The 16,874-nt window shown below is 42.0% G+C and overlaps 3 protein-coding genes across 6 annotated transcripts; 1 reads left to right on the forward strand and 2 right to left on the reverse strand.

Moving 5' to 3' along the window:
- Nucleotides 1–568: 568 nt before the first annotated feature.
- gtf2h3 (general transcription factor IIH, polypeptide 3) lies at nucleotides 569–5,174 on the reverse strand. Its single transcript, XM_062516792.1, has 13 exons — nucleotides 5,089–5,174; nucleotides 4,758–4,837; nucleotides 4,318–4,424; nucleotides 3,895–4,034; nucleotides 3,342–3,404; nucleotides 3,060–3,089; nucleotides 2,922–2,950; nucleotides 2,758–2,832; nucleotides 2,620–2,673; nucleotides 2,363–2,431; nucleotides 1,929–2,064; nucleotides 1,646–1,682; nucleotides 569–1,508 (listed from the first exon to the last, which is right to left on the reverse strand). The coding sequence occupies exons 1-13, from the start codon at nucleotides 5,096–5,098 to the stop codon at nucleotides 1,442–1,444; spliced, it is 897 nt and encodes a 298-aa protein (XP_062372776.1). The 5' UTR covers nucleotides 5,099–5,174; the 3' UTR covers nucleotides 569–1,441.
- Nucleotides 5,149–8,289, forward strand: eif2b1 (eukaryotic translation initiation factor 2B, subunit 1 alpha). Of its 3 annotated transcripts, XM_062516791.1 has the most exons (10): nucleotides 5,149–5,212; nucleotides 5,411–5,506; nucleotides 5,762–5,863; nucleotides 5,980–6,116; nucleotides 6,409–6,525; nucleotides 6,870–6,982; nucleotides 7,214–7,282; nucleotides 7,539–7,614; nucleotides 7,703–7,828; nucleotides 7,978–8,289. In XM_062516791.1, exons 2-10 carry the CDS (start codon nucleotides 5,494–5,496, stop codon nucleotides 8,131–8,133), a joined length of 909 nt encoding a protein of 302 aa, XP_062372775.1. In that variant the 5' UTR covers nucleotides 5,149–5,212; nucleotides 5,411–5,493; the 3' UTR covers nucleotides 8,134–8,289. The 3 variants fall into 3 exon arrangements, with proteins under 3 accessions (XP_062372775.1, XP_062372774.1, XP_062372773.1); XM_062516790.1 differs by lacking the exon at nucleotides 5,149–5,212 and having other exon boundaries at nucleotides 5,366–5,506; XM_062516789.1 differs by lacking the exon at nucleotides 5,149–5,212 and having other exon boundaries at nucleotides 5,496–5,593.
- Nucleotides 8,290–8,711: 422 nt separating this feature from the next.
- On the reverse strand, nucleotides 8,712–13,986 carry LOC134060172 (transmembrane emp24 domain-containing protein 2). 2 transcript variants are annotated; one of them, XM_062516793.1, is made up of 5 exons: nucleotides 13,692–13,986; nucleotides 12,537–12,729; nucleotides 12,053–12,070; nucleotides 10,441–10,548; nucleotides 8,712–10,029 (listed from the first exon to the last, which is right to left on the reverse strand). In XM_062516793.1, exons 1-5 carry the CDS (start codon nucleotides 13,869–13,871, stop codon nucleotides 9,905–9,907), a joined length of 624 nt encoding a protein of 207 aa, XP_062372777.1. In that variant the 5' UTR covers nucleotides 13,872–13,986; the 3' UTR covers nucleotides 8,712–9,904. The 2 variants fall into 2 exon arrangements, with proteins under 2 accessions (XP_062372777.1, XP_062372778.1); XM_062516794.1 differs by lacking the exon at nucleotides 12,053–12,070.
- Between the last annotated feature and the right edge of the window lie 2,888 nt (nucleotides 13,987–16,874).

The raw sequence follows: 16,874 nt of genomic DNA on the forward strand, positions 1-16,874 counted from the left end.
GACTAGGCATTCAAAAGCTGACAATGACATCGTCAGTGTCATCCAAATTGTCCTTCAGGCCGTAAAACAAGGACACAAAGACAGGCCTGGTGAATACTGGAGAAAGATCTCTTATGTACAGTCACCCTGACTGGAAGGAGCTTGGCAGGGATGTGGGAAGCGCTTCCTGTAGCCGCCACACTCAGGCTAGCGCTCACTCACACGCCTTCCCAGAAGTCTGTGAGGCTGCTGCCTGCCGGCAACCGCCCCGAGCTGCTCGCGCTTCCACTCAGCATCCCGCTTCCCGGCAACGAGCATCTTCTCCTTCAGCTGGCTCTCGAGGCAACATTCCCTCACAATGCCACCGTATCACTTTACAGGAGTAGACAAGGAACTGTCATTAACGTTTTCCTGAAATGGACGTGAGCAGTGTTCTCTTATCTTGATTGATTTAAAGTACATTGAATCTTGTGCATCTTGGCTGTGTGCCAGTGTTCATGAGGCAATAAAAGACGTGTCATGGTTTGACTTCGCTCTCTCTCTTCTGACTGCATTACATTCCTGGGCTTGGTCTTTCTGACTGATGGAATCAAATCTCTTTTCATGACCTTTGCTTTCCAAGCTCTTTATTCAGTTTTTTCCTTTTTTTTTTTTTTTACAAAATAACGGTAAGCAATGACAACTAAAATACACATTCCGAAACATGAACAAAGCAATACATTTGCCCCAACAGAGCCTTAAGACTATGACCGACGGGTGCCCTTGTAAACACTCTGTCAGGGCAGATAACTCACATTATACTGGCAAGTGGGGAAGAGTACAACGGCTCTCGGCAATAACCTGATATCTGCCAGGAAGAGGCGTGCTTGTAAAAGAGGTCAAGTCTCATGCTAACAATAACAATAGGAAACACTAATGAAGGCTTCCTCTTACAACCCTCCCTTCCCACAACTCAAGCATCTCTAAATGGACTTAAAAATATGAGCCACTGGCCTGTTCACAATGTGTGTGTGTGTGTGTGTGTGTGTGTGTGTGTATGAGCGAGTATGAGTATGAGTGTGAGAGTGTGTGTGTGTGTGTGTGTGTGTGTATCTGTGTGTGTGTGTCTGTGAGAGTGTGAGCATGAGAGTGTGTGTGTGTGTGTGTGTGTGTGTGTGTGTGTGTGTGTGTATGTAAATGAGTGTGTGTGTGTGTGTGTGAGTATATATGAGAGGGTGTGTGCGTGTGTGTGTGTGCGTGCGTGTGTACAGTTTAACCTAAAGAGGGGGCAGTACAGTAGAATTAGAACACAACACCTCTCAGTAATTGCTGACTGAGCCGTTTGAAATAGTCCATGACAACACCTCCGGGCCTCTTCAGGAACACAGCCTCCTACACCGAGACTCGTCCACTGCTGAGGCCTTACAATTACACACCAAAAAAAGGTCCTTGTGTGGGCACAGCATACAGGTGACCACCGGAGTCACGTCGCTGGCTTGACTTTCTTCTTCTTGGCCTTGACCAGAGGCAGCGGGATCTTGAAGGCAGTTCTAGGGGTTGGAGACAAGAGACACACAGGTTGACGTGAACAAGACACTGGAACGTGTGTGAGATAGTGACAGAGCTGAACTGTGTCATTATGGACTTTAGCTATGTATCTATTTAGCTACAGTAATTATGTACTTACTCGCACGTCGTGCAGATTGGGCTGAAGTTGCAGAATACTGAAAGGGACAAGACACATTTGAATGAATGACTGCAAATAAGGCGCGTATTTCTCCTTCAGGTATCATTCACTTTACCTGCTTATTTGGGGAAAGAGGATTAGCTTTTTAAAATCAGACTATGGAGAAAAGGAATCAAGATCTAAAATACTTGTAGCTATTTGTGAATGGAGAATATATCTAGATACCATATCCTTCTCAACAGTCTAATATGTATTCTAGTCTATTTTAGATGCAACTCCTTACTAGACAGGCAGACAGAGCAGACATAGCCGATCTCGATGAGGTTGCGGTGGCAGAAGCAGGCGGCCCTGTAGTCCACGTGGACCGACGGAGGCAGCACCAGCTGGGAGCGCTCCTCAGAGTCAGGCAGGAACACCCACTGTCAACACAGAGGCAACACACAGGCTTCAACAAGGGGGCCTCAAGCTTAGGCTGTGCACTTCAAATACCCGTTTAATTACCACTCTAACACCAATATTCAGTTTAAATACTATTCTCAGCTTCAACAAGTGTAATAACATAAAACGTCCAACGCCCCTATTTTTGGCAAAACATCAACTAAACGTCTGGTTCATTTTTTTTGATTAGATACGAGATATGCCAGTGCTTGTGTGGGTTTGCTTAGGATAGTCAGTTATGGTTGTGTGGAGGTATTTAACCTCGCTGTAGATGCTTACCAGCAGGTATTGTGCGATGGCAATCCGTTGTGGTATTTTGAGGTACAAACCCCCTGTTATGTCACAAGCCTGAAAGCAACAAAAAAAATGGTGGTTGAGGTTTTCTGGGTTCTATTAATAAAATATAGATATGTAGATAGCAATTAAAAGAGAGTAATAATACGCAAGATGACAGTGCACTCTGAAGGTAACGCTCAGACAGGTCATAGAGGCTTTAAATGATTTGACACTTTAAGTTAAGTTAAGTTAAGACACACCTGTTGTAAGAGCCCCGAGTCGGAGTCGAGCACACAAGCATCTATAAGGACACCCTGAAACAGAAGGAACACAAAACTATGAGACGTGAAGACACAATGATGGAGAGATAAACAGAGAGGAAGAGAGGGACATCTCACCTGTTTCTGAGCAGCAAAGATCACATTCATGAAGTTCATGTACTGCAGAGCACAGTCTTCTGCTGCTTTTATCACCTGACCAACGTCAAATCAAAACAGCAGTTATCAATTCACTATTGTTATTTACACCATTAACTGTTCATTCTGTTGACTGCAGTCCTTACCAGTATTCTGGACTTCATGTCCTGGCCAGCTGAGGAAAATAAACAATAGAATTAGCCAAAACATAAACGACCATCACACCTCAAATTTGAATTTCAAATGCAATGGAATGCATACAGTATGTGCCAGCAAATCTTTACCTGCCAGTTGTTTAGACAGACGATGTATGTCTGAATGTATAATATTAAGGACAGATGAGCTCATATATTTCAGTCTGATCTATTTTCTTGTTTTTTTAGTAAAAAAACACCTATAATTATACATAATATGTTTAGGTAACATTCAAGTAACAGTGGATAAAACACTTTTTTCACTTGATACATAAGGCCCATTATATGGCAGTGCTCTGAGGCCCCCTTGTGGACAGTGATCTCCTATTGAGAACCACTGTTTTACAGGATCTCTCCATTACGAAAGGATACAGCACAGGGCCTTGGCAAGGGATCCAGCCAACAACGTGTCTGTCTGGGGACCTTTCACCTCCACTGTGGAAAAAACATATCGTATTGTTACACTCTAATTGTATTGCATTACTAGAGCAGGAGGCCAAGGGACCCATAGAAACTGGACAAACAATCAAACTCACGAAATTTGAACACCAAATTTGATTACGATAGTTAGGCTTACATAATGGTATGCCCTCTCTCTCTCTCTCTCTCTCTCTCTCTGTGTGTGTGTATGTGTGTTTGTGTATGTGTGTATGTGTGTATGTGTGTTTGTGTGTGTGTGTGTGTGTGTGTGTGTGTGTGTGTGTGTGTGTGTGTGTGTGTGTGTGTGTGTGTTTTTGATTGTCCATAGCATCTAAATGAAAGACATGGATATGTTCTTCAGAAATCGGCATACTTTTTGTTGCATGGCTAAACGCCTTTGGCATTGATTTCCCATGCTCCATCACCCTTTTCAAAGAGTGGACCAAATCTGTGTGCTCAATGTGGTTTCCCTACTCAAGATACAGTGTGCCACGACGACACTCACTCCGTGCTATGAGAGCCCTTATCTCCTCTGCCATAAAGTCATTAGCGACTGAAAGGAGCTCATATTTGCCATCGCCACCAGCTGACGCAGAGTCATCCCCATCGCCAGAATTCCAGTGCTTACTGGGAAACAGGAAATGACTGAGAGAAAAGGAGAGCATGAGGGAGGGATGAAGAAAAAATGGCAGAGAGAGAGAGAGAGAGAGAGAGAGAGAGAGAAAGCGTTAGAAAAGAATGACACAAGAATGACAGCATGTCCTACAGACGCTATACAGGTCACATACTAAATAGTAACAATACACGACACACACTACCAATGTATTATGTAGTTGCTCACTGAGAGAATGCGATTACTCAGGTTCATCTTTAAAAAAAATAATAAAAATGATATATATATATATATATATATATAAAAAGAAGTCACCTCTCCTGACAGGTGCTTGCAATGATGGCCAGTTTGTTGGTCCTGGTCATGATCAGATGAGAGTTACCCATGACCATCACAGCGTCCAGGCATTTTGACAGGGTGAACTAATAGATACAGAATAGATAGATACCATCAAACTGAGTGTTTTGTTGGATGTTTATAGACAGAGAACTCTAATACAAGAAATAATGATCCTTCTACAATAATAAGGTCGACTGTCTGTATCTCAGTTTATTTTTCAGTTATCCTAACTAACATTTAGCTTGACGTATCATCATTATGTTTAGAGTAGCCTAACTGTTCCCACTATTCCAAACGGTATTACTTTCCATCAGATCACTGGTTTCATGCATAGGCATGCCCTAATGACAGTGATACGAACCAAGGCACCTTATTTCAGCACAATCATGTACAGTAAATTATGACTCTTAACCAACCTCTGGTTGTCGTTGCGTTTGCTGCCCCCACCATATTGGATTCACGTCCACTACGATGACCAGAAGACTAACTTCGTCTTCTAAAAAAAGAGGCAAAAATATACATTGAGAATTAAATAAAAGTTAAGTTGCATGAGAACAAATAGCTAGCAAAGGCTAGCCAGTTTGATAGCATCATTTCTATCTATAGCCTACGAACTAAGTTATGCCACTTTTCGATAGTTGTGCAATGTCAAGGAGTTTATGCATTTCTTTACGTGATACAATAAGTGATATAATTTCAGGTAACAACAAAAACAGAAGTTAGGTATGAAGTCTCACAGCTACAAACCTGAAGCCATCACAGCTTTAAGCCTCGGCGACGACTTGATGGCGTAAATCTGACGTCATCTCAATGAGACGAAAAATTCACAGAACATGCAGAACACACAGCACAGCTGCTAGATAACTAAATAGTAAGAATTATTTAATAGTGCTCTATGTTCCCGTTTACTGATAACCATTTCAGAAAAGTGATTGTTCACAGTTAAACGTGTTGACGTGGAATTTACCAGAATAGTCTCCCTATTGCGTCAGAAACTATTAGCAAGCGTTACAGCTAGTGTAATGGCAGGTTAGCTAACATCAGGCAGACAACTATTATTTTGTTTCAGGCGCAAAATAAGACGTGTATCCCGCACACTACTCTATTCTTCAGTTTTTCGAGTCTCTTCGTTGATCAGATCTGGTGGGCAAAATGGATGAAGGAGGTGAGTTGAACTGAATGTCAGGAGTATGCTCAGGTTCTGAAAATGCTCAGCTCAACATAACATCTGCTGATGGTTGCTGTTCACATGGTATGCAAATTAGGTCAGTTCGAAAGTAACATTTTAAACACATTATTGCTTTATGTTACAAATCCAGTAACTTTTGTGGTAGATTGTTCCTGAGATTCATGGTTTAGGCATGACTGCTACTTCTGACAGATTTGACCACTTACAATTGTTTGTGTTTTGTGTCATCAGAGTTAGTGGAATACTTCGAAACTCAAATGAGTCAAGATCCAGATGTTGCTTCAGCAGTGGCCGCAATTCGCTCTCTCCTGGAGTTCCTGAAAAGAGACCAAAGTTAGTGATGATCCACTGGACTCCTCGACCTATTGTGCTCATCGTTTCCTTTGCCTCTTACTGTAATCTGCCAAACTGACTGACTGACCAGAGTCCTGTCCTGTCCTCATCCCCAGGTGAGACAATCTTGGGCCTGAGAGAGAACATGACGCGGGCTATCGGCCGGCTGCAGGAGGCGGACTCCTCGGTGGCCGTGTCCTCAGGAGGAGAGCTCTTCCTCCGCTTCATCACCCTCACATCACTGGAACATCCGGTTAGTACCATTTGTCCACATGCAGCTCAGGTTCAGGTTTCTGTTTCGACAGAAATTGAGAATATTTAGACTATTTCAACTGTTGAATTAATAAAATGGATTGGGATTTAATTGAATGCAAACACACACACACACACACACACACACACACACACACACACACACCACAAATCCCACATAGTTTCTTTCTTTTTGTTGGAGTTGGTGAAAACATTTAAGTTGAAGTTGAATTTGGTGTAAAAGTAAACAAACACATGACATTTGATGACATTTCCATTCTCCAATGTATCAGGACCTCTCTCAGTGCAAGAAGGTGATGGTTGAAAGAGGGGAACTGTTCCTGAAGAAGATCTCACTCTCCAGAAACAAAGTGGCCAAACTTTGCCACAATTTCATCAAAGACGGAGCTGTGAGTACAATTAGCCTTTCTTCCACAACTACTGTCATGATCGCCAGAATTAGTGAAAGGGTCAGGGATCAACAAAACATGCGGTCCATTTGATGGGCTACTATTCTGTCAATTCAGTAGCTGGCAGAGCCCAGTCAGAGATTTTCTCATCTCTGATGTTTTTGAGCAAGCCAAATGCCTTTGTATTGCTAAATTACGATCTTACGCAAGAGTAATTAAACTGAAATCATGAAGTCCCCGTGGTGAGTCTCAGCCCAAGGAGGTAGTATGCCAACGTCTTCTTGATAGACAGTAAATGCAGGATTTGTGATTGAGCTAATGTCCCCCCTGTGTTGATGCTGTAGAAAATCCTGACCCACTCATCATCCCGCGTGGTGCTGAAAGTGCTGGAGAATGTGGCAGCGGATAAGAAACGCTTCAGTGTCTATGTTACAGAGTCCCAACCAGACTCCTCAGGGTACGGAACAACTCTGTTTAGAAAAGGCCTGTTGAGAAATGTGTGTTTTGTGCCATCTTGCAATTTGAGTGATGCTGGAGAAATGGTTTCCTTTGCCAACATGTCATAACATAAATCGGTTGCATGATTTTCTAAAACAGAACCATTAATTACATGCGTTTATAAATTGAGATAACGCAATATATCTTTATAGACCAATAACTAATTAAAAACGTTAACTTATTTCAACAGAAATCAGATGGCCGAGAAGTTACGAAAGCTAAATATCCCGGTCACAGTCATCCTGGATGCTGCAGTGGGGTGAGTGGATTCAAGTCCAGATGTTCACCACCTCATCCGAGAAGCCAGATTGCAGATTTCTCCTTCCATGTTACAATGCCAATACAGAGTCATTGCTGGTCTGTCAGTGTACTTAACTTTGCTTGAATTGCTCTGTATATTTCACTGACCTGGACTAACACTCATTATTTCATTATTTACACGCTCATTTTCACTCATAAAACAAAGTGTTAACAAACATTGCACAGTTCATTTATGTCCTCTGTGTGTCTGTCAGGTATGTAATGGAGAAGGTAGACCTTGTGATAGTTGGGGCAGAAGGAGTTGTGGAGAGTGGAGGCATTATTAATAAGGTGAGCAGCACACATAGATCACAAAAAGATAAAGACGCAATATTACATCAAAGTACTGTTGTGATCATTTACAACGTTCTTGTCACAGATTGGCACCTATCAGATGGCAGTGTGCTCTAAAGCCCACAATAAGCCGTTCTACGTGGTGGCAGAGAGCTTCAAGTTTGTCAGGCTCTATCCCCTCAACCAGCAAGATGTTCCTGATCGATTCAAGGTCGGTTGTTCTTGGTTCATTTATTACAGAAACATAGTGTTCTCATAGAAGACCTAAAACAAGGACTATTCTTACTCTAACTTTGTTCTAGGCACTTGCAAGTTAACTGCTTTCTTTTAACTATGAGTGGCTCTTTTTTTCCCCCTTAGTACAAAGCTCAAACCCTTAAAAACGTAGAGGACCTGAATAAAGAGCACCCTATGATCGACTACACCCCTCCTTCCCTCATCACCCTGCTGTTCACCGATCTGGGAGTTCTCACTCCGTCAGCCATCAGCGACGAACTCATCAAGATTTACCTATGAGTCTTCCCCATCCCACATGACCGCAGGGAGATGGGAATGACCGTTGTGCACTTAATGGCAGCTGTGCTACGCCTTTCTGCTGATGGTGCTTTGGCCTGGGTGACTCTGCATATTTTGCAAGCTTGTTGTGTAAAATAAAAACGGAATATCAGGAGACTCTTGTGTAATTTCTTCATTGGCGATCATTGTGACTGCTTTGGAGCATTTCTAATCCCCACCCTCCCAAGTACACTACCTCTTAAAACATTTTTGTCTGCATAAATATGTGTTGACATAGCAAATATGTAACAGTTTAGACACAGTTGTTCCATCGCCCATTAACTTTAGTCATGGGTGTTTGATTTTTTTCATCTGAAAACACTCTAGAAAAGTCTAATGTAATGATAGGTTACTAATTCATTTCATGTAATGGATTAAAGGTGTTCTTTTTTCCATTCATAGACATGGTTAGCCAATACATGCTTTAATTATTCTCTAGGACTTTTAAATAGCATCATCACCACTTGTTGATAGATAATGGTGTACTTGTATGAAGTTGAATGATTATGGTCCTTGAAAAGAAGAAACAAGACACGTGATTCCCCAATTAAAGCCAGGTCATGTTTGAACTTCACACCTTGACAACTTTAGATCAGCAATTCCAAAGATTTGTCCCTCCCTGCAGTTTTAATCAAATCAACTCTTCTTTTTTCCCCCCAACACAATAGAGAGAAACCACAGCTTCCCTCACACATATATTGAAATAAACTTAAAATTTGTACAAAATTACAGTTGGATAAATTTTTGCCATTTCATGGTTCAATACTGAAGCTCAAGCAGTTACTGTCATCTACATCCCAGTGTGTCCATTATAGTGTACCTCTCACCCCAGTAAAAAAAGAAAAAGCTGAGTTCCTAGTTCCACCAACCAAAAATGATTCAAAGTGTATACAGGATGTGCCTTTGTGTGAGCAGAACTTTTAAACTCAAAGTTGCCAAACTTCACTTTGAATTTAAACGCAGGAGGTCAAGTTGGGTTTGAATGGCTGGATTTCTAGGGACACATCACAGCTTTGCACATGGAGTTTGGAGGAAATCAGGCAGGACTGACCCTGACATTCACAAAACCCCTTTGACCAGTGATGGCAAAGTGACCTTCGCAAGCCTGTTGAAACCGACTGAGAGGGTTGTGCGCCTAGCGGCACAGAAGGCATTGAGAAGATAAGCGAGTACAGAAACAAAATAAAACAAAAGCAAAAAGAAAAAGCAGGATTTACACTAATAGCCACCCCTGCCCATATACCCAACATATTGCTCTTCATTAACTAAACAACAACTAAAACTGAACGTCTTAAAAATGGCGCCATTCCCCATAGTGCACGTTCAAAGTCCACACAACATCTGCAGGCCTCCCCGTCCCACCCACTGTTATAGCAAAGGATACAGCATCCCTTCAATTCATGACTAATAAAATAGTGACAACATGAAAAAAAATATCACTCCATAACAGCAGAGAGTTAGTCTTCATAACAAGGGTCTGAGGACAGTTTTTTTTACACTGTTAACAGGGTGACTACTAAAAGTAACAAGGGCAACAAAAAGAAAAACATTTTTATTTCAAGACGGAGAGAGAGCGGAAGGTGGGGAGAGACCTTTTCCTGGGGTCCGGACAATTTCCAATCTTGCCGCATGGCCATGGACCATTTTCAAATTTATTTTTCTGCAAATGGTACCAGTTGATGGGGGGAGCACACTTTTGGAGTAAAAAAATCTTACATGTAAAACCCAGATTTTACACAACTCTCCGCACTTCGAAAAATCTCTTCAGGTAGTAAATCTGTCCCAAAGTCATGGCAACCAAGACAAGTGCCTCGAAGAAGGACCAGAGAACCACTCGGCTGTTTGTGTTGTCGTTGACTAGAAGAGAACACAAAGAAAAACATGAGATCTAAAAATGCACTGACAACTTGATTCTTTCAGTTGCATGATGAAACATCAAGCCAAAGATAAAGAAAACACCGAACTCAGTCATTTGGTACGCAGTCGTAATTGCGACAAACAATATTTGTCTAAATATTCTTTATGAGGGTAGAAAAACTAAACAATAATCATGCCGTCAAAACTAAAATGGTCATACCATAAGGTGTGATAATTACATGCAGCACACTGGCTTGAAACATGAACTATATACCATAACTCTATTTGTTTACCACAAAGTCCCACTAGTCATACTAACAGCAGTGGCTGAATCAGTGGCTAAATCTTATAAATAGCATCAAATGCAAACAGTTGACCAATAGGTGGACTCAGAGGGTGGAGGGCTCTTACTGGCTCTGTGTATCCTCTCACGGACCTCCATGTACTCCTGCTCGTGCTTGACGGCCGTCATGGCCACGGCCAGCTCGTTGATCATCTCCTCCAGCTTGTTTTGATGGACTGTGAGGGGGGGGGGAAGAGTGCACAGTGAACACAGGGTGTCAGTGGGAGTGTGTGGGGGTGCTGGAACAGACGCTTTTTACGCAATTCACACATTTCTAGGCCGGCGCTTTGGTGTCGAGTTTCCTCTTGCATCAGAACGATTTCTCAGTCTCTCGAATGACAACCCGGTAAGCTTTACATGCAAGCTGTACATACATGTGCAGCAGGCACAGAGTGTTCAAAAATATTCTGGTTTTGTGCTTTTATGTTTTTTCCCCCCACCACTGATCTTTGGTCATGACTGATCACACCCTTCCTTCAATGGAGCGTCATGATTACTTTGACAAAAAGACAGGCTTTGTGAGGAGGAAGCCTGGGTGAACCCAGACGAACCTGTTACTCTGCAGTTCCGTCTGGAGACCAACCCATTGAAGCCGGTTTCCGAATAACCCCAAAAACCAAAGAACCAATCAAAACTGCTTATCTGGCATGGGGTGGGCTTTATAAGATGACAGACTGCATGTTCAACAAAACCAATGGCTACACTGATGGTGTCTGTGTTTAAGGCAATGCACTGTTCCAATTTGCATACTTCTGTACTTACAACACCTAATATGAGTAAACAAGAGTGTTTAAACTGCATTTGAACACCAGTAATGTATGTTTACATTTTACAATTGCCATTTCTGTTAAGTGCACGGAGATGGTGTTTGATTTTGAGACAACCCTACCCTGTTGAAATTCACACACATTGTGAATAAAAACACGCACATAGCGTCATTATAGTGCACGGACGGAACTTAAGTTTACGGATTGGAGTCTTGGACATGCATTTTCATTGGAATAGAGCAAATAACTGCATTTTCAACCGTCCTTTACAAGAAAGATGTTATTGCTGTACTTCCAATAAGACTTGGTAAGAGTTGAATGAACCAGTTCAAGTTTAATTTCATTGCTGGTGGTGCCCCTTGAAAATCAGAGGTGAATGTTGTGTCCCCAGACCCATTCTCAATCTCAATCGAGATTTAAGAAGTGGTCTGCCATTAGCCAGGCTATAGTGCTGAGGCAAAACTTGCTTAAAAAACAAACCAAGAAAGAAAAACATACACAAAATTCAATCCATTCATGTTAATCTGACTTCAGTGCCTAGCAAGAAGACAAACCCACAAGTCATCAAGTCTTTAAGACATCAAGGTCTCTTGCAGATAAGACTTAATTTAGTAAAGACATTCTGACCTGTTAGTGAAAACAGCAAGTGTTCAATAGATCATGTTTTGTCTTAACTGACACACTCACAACTAACAGTAAAATGCAAAATGCTTCATTACAAAAACTATCAAATTATCAGTTGAACACTATTTTGCAGGTCAGCATCTACCATCATTGACAATTAGTAGTGAACACACACGCACACACTGCCATTGTTCAGCTGGCCTAAATAGCAACCTTCAACACAGCAATAGTCTAAAGTTACAGTGAGTCCCTCAGTGATTTGCAAATCCATGCAGTTGGATTAACATACCATCCCAGGTGTCACCACCTGAAGGAGGGAAGTAAGAATTAAGGGAAGAAAGAGAGGAAGAATGAACAGAGTAAGAGGGATGACAAGGAGAGAAAGCAAGGGAAAAGGGCAGCAAGGACCATCTTTGCAAGATGATGGTCAGCACAACCTATACTTTTACCATGAATAAACAATGATCGAAAAACAGACCACTTCAACCCTTCCATTAGTTAGATCTGTAAAATCTGTTGTTTCATCACCTGAGAGTTCTGTGCACTTTTCCTGATTCTAGTAGGATTCTAGTATTCAATGTATAAAGGAGAAATCCAACTTCCTTCATCTGTGGCCTGTACTACTGAAATAAACAGGAGTGGCAGGGGAGTTGGCCCTTTCAAAATGTCTTTGAATTAGGATGAGGCTGTGCCCAGAACTTCAAATATTTCAGCATGAACACACACACCGACAGACAAACACAGAGACACATAGAGAGCTGAGCTAATCTTACCTTCCGTCTCCATGATATCACCTTTGGGTGCCTCTCCGATATCAATGGTAAACATGACTATTTTGGGAGTCATGGTTGACATCTTGTTACTGAAGCAGAATTTGTATGTTCCATCCATATGGGCTGCAACAGAGTACTTCCCACTGGACTCTCGGTCTCCCTTATAGATCTGCTTCCCATCTGGGCCAGTGATCTATGGAAATGGTGGGGTACATTGACGTCAGATAAATAATAATATAATATAAAAATACTATATCATAATTTCCTGTAAAGGATTAATGCAATGATCCAATCTAGTGTTGACATAATTGCAAATAAAGGTAAAGAGACAAGAGTCTCTGTAACCACAATATAACACCAAAATGTTACCGTTGTCAAAAGTTAAAACGATTTAATGATGATGCTCTATTTCAGCATGTGACTTGACTGGGAAGACTAGTCTCAGTTCACTCATTTCAAAGGCAACTTCACGTAGCAGCTACAACGTTAACGTACAGCTGCTGCTAAGTAACGTTACCTTACTAAGTATACTAAGTTACTAGTATCACGATGATGCCGTTTTACTCAGATGTATGCAACCCATTTTGATTCACACTCTCATGTAAGGTTTCAGGTGGTCTAACATCAGCAACGTCAACAGCTGTTACCTAGCGTTCCGATCAAAATGCTAGGAGTGACGGTACTCTGCGCTAAAATAGATGCCTTATGTAGCTAGCTTGCTAAGTAACATCAAACTCCACAGCCTTCCCTCTACATCAGGCCAACAGTTCTCGGGCATTGATGTGAACAACTCAACAGGTCAATAAACCATAGACCTCCAAGTTGTCGCGTGGAGAAGCCTGGATTTCGAACACCCAAGCAATAATTCAAGATACAGCAAGGGGCATAAGCAAGTTGGCAGGCTATGCCTAGCTAGCCACGGCTAGTGTAGCAATGCGTGCTACACTAGATTAATTAATTAATGGCATACAGTACGGATTATATCGCCTAACTGCAACATTTTCAGAATACACCATGCCGTTGTTTCGCCTGAAAAGCTAATGTTACATCCTCCCGAACTACACGTTTGCTAGCTTTTCCTGACATGTCGCAACATGGCTAGTTCAAACGACGTTGGTTATCCTTGTGGGCTAGCCAGCTAGCTGGTTAGCTTACCTCCACATCGATGTCCAGGAAGCCTCCCTCTGCAACCTCAAACATTAGGCCCATCTTGGTACCGGAGTTGACCCGTTCGAAAAAGCACTCTTCGGCATGAGCGTCTATGCTGACGAAATATCCCGACGCTGTGGCTGATAAAGTTGCCAAAATAACAATAACTTCAGAAAGCGTGAACATGATGGCTTGTTCTCTTTGACTACACTTTGAAATAAAGGGGCAAGCTAGCACACAATATTCTAGGAAGACAGTCCTCGCAAGCCACCGACTTGCGGAGGAGGAGTCACTTCATGTATATGGCTGATTGTGAGTGGAGGATGAAAAGGCGCTGCGTTACTGCCACGTAAAGCTCAAACAAGAAGCAAAGAAGGACAAACTATGCGGCACAGTGGTGAAAGCAAAATCGAGTGTGCTGTCAGTGGAAGTGTCTTCAGACATTTCATGTCATGTTTTAGTGTCAGCACGTATCTCTGGCATAACAAATGTACTTTTCTTTAATGCAATATTTAATGTTTACGACAAGGACAGCTTCATATTTTTGACACATAAAGCAAGCAAAGTTCCATTGATTTTTCTAAAAGTCTGGATTAGCTAGCCTACATGTCCATTTCTATTTTTGGAACATTACAACATTTGTCACATGAAAAAGAGGATATGATTCATATCCTCCAAAAATAAATTTCCTGGCCATTTAGTAGGCTATAGTGCAAAAATTGTTTCCGGCTCAGTGTATTGTTGTGACTATACTTTGAGACCATTGTTGTATTCGGAGTTGAGCTAACTATTCCCTTTGAAGATACAGCGGAGGAAGCCTTTGAAAGGAAGTGGTTAAATTATGTAGGCCTAGAACTGGTAGCAGAAGCAAGGGAACAAGGCTGGCAAGCATATTCAAGACCAATAGAGATATGTGTAGAGGCTTTGCAAACAAGGTCGGCCACAACACATTTGTTTTATGAAGATGGTCACTAAAAGGAGCTGTAAAACAGTTAAGTTATTGGAGGTTTCTGAAAAGGTGGCTATGGCTGAGGCACTCACACCACAGAGTATTTGGGGTCATGTTGTAATCTGAATTGAGATGTGTGAAATCTTGCTGACTGTGTTTCTGCAATGGTAGTTAGGGCCTGTTGATGGCTACATTGAGGGCTTGTGTGTTCAGTTCATCCAAAGAGTATGCTACAGTTGTGTTTTTTTTAGACAGAGGAACAGAATATCTTACATTTCATATATTCAACTTACAGTTACAATAATGTAACAGTAATTCAGCTATGAGTAGCCTATACTTTATGTTTATTGTATATTAATTCTACAACATGCCTGCTGTATTGCTCCACAGATACATAGTGTGTGCTGTGTGAACTGGAAATAAAAAAATAATTTCATTTTGAATTTCATTAGGCTATGTTAAACCCCTTGCATGGGTTGAAAGCTATTCATTTCTCTGGGCTGCCCCTATTAAAAATAGGAAGTATTTTATCAAATTCAACACATCTTTCTTCATAATTCCATTGAAAACTTGAAAACACTTGTAACATAATACAGAGAATGAATCAGTTTAATAACGTCATTTAAATTGAAAATGTAAAACTGTTGACAGGCTTTGCAGCTCCGCACCCCTCTCTCTCCTCTCCTGGTGGTGGCTATGTGACGACCAGCTCTGTTCTGGATCACAGGGATGGGGCAGGTGCCAGGCAGATTCAACCCAATTCTGTCCCTCAGACTTGGACTCCTCTGGCGCATTTGTGTTCTATGAGATGAGAGAGGAGCACACCATGGAAACATCAGCAACAATTTACTGTATCTCACACATTTGTTTTTTTTTTAAAACTATAACAAAGGTAAACATCCAGGACTCCATCTTAAACATAATCACCCTTGTTTTCCTATTACTCCTTCAGTTTTTACCTGAAGAAGAATCCGGATGGTGATCCTGGCCAAGAGGCCCATGGTGGCTAGCAGACAGACGCGGTGAAAGGAGATCACCCACACTACGGCACCAGGTCTCCTTGTCTCTGCTCTCTTCACCTCAGGACTCTGGCTGTTAGCTCTGGTCTGGCTGACTCTTCTCCTCCTAAACACATCGTCCCTTTTGTATGTGGAATGCAGGGTGTTTTCTCTGTGTCCTCTCTCTAGAAGCAGGTCCTCCACCACCATGCATGGTCCTCTCTTGAGTTTGTGCTCCTTGGTGCAGGGCTCAGCATCTGTGGGTCTAACTGGAGTTACCTCGACTCTCTTATGAGAATACTTGTTTGACCATCAGCTGCAGGGTGAATTTAGTCAGAACACTGAAGGGATTTGGTGAAATCCCGGGAGTACTGACCCATTGCTTGGGCGGCATTAGGGGTGTTGAAACACACCAGCCAGTGAAATCTGGTTCATCGCAGGGCACACGCCAATGGCAAGGCGTTTTGAGGCCATTTGGTGCAATACAAGGAATAAAATAAATGAGCAAACTCAAAAAAGCAACCACACTCTACAAAGCAAAGTGAAATCTGAAACTTCACTGTGTTTTCTGTTCTAATTAGAATTTGTTTCCAAGGTGCTGTGGCAACATCACAATCATGTACGGATTATGAGGCACTGGGCACAGGCAAGAAAAGGGGCCCCTGCCCACCTCAGAAAGTTAGAAGGTATACATGTATTCATTTAGCAGACACTTTTCATCCAAAGTGACATACAGATGTCAATTAATGCCCCACATGGAATTCAGAGCAACTTAAAAAAAAAAAAAAAAAAAGAAATAAATAATCCCTTAGGCCCCAGCTGTGGCGCAACAGGCTGGGGCACCTGCACCATACGCTGGCGACCCGGGTTTGATTCTCGCCCCATGGTCCTTTCCAGATCCCACCCCTGCTCTCTTTCTCTACTGTCCTGTCATTAAAGGCAAAAAAGCCATAATAATAATAATAATCCCTTGAATTACATGAAGACTTCTGGTGAGTTTTGTTGAACAAAACGAACAGATTAAGATTTACAGATATGATTTAATCAGCAGATTTAAGACATCTTGCTGTGAAAAAAGATGCCAATTACAAAGCATGATCAACACACATAACGTGACCTGAGGGGCCCTATTCAGATATCAGGGGTGGAGAACACAGTAGTGACCTCAAAACAGAGCTTTAGGCCCCAGCTTGAGCCCTTGGGCCTGGGCCCGGTAGCTGCTCTGTTGGTGAAGTTTTTTGC

The sequence above is a fragment of the Sardina pilchardus genome, chromosome 16 (assembly GCF_963854185.1).
Source record: "Sardina pilchardus chromosome 16, fSarPil1.1, whole genome shotgun sequence".
In the NCBI taxonomy this organism is placed as follows: Eukaryota; Metazoa; Chordata; class Actinopteri; order Clupeiformes; family Clupeidae; genus Sardina; species Sardina pilchardus.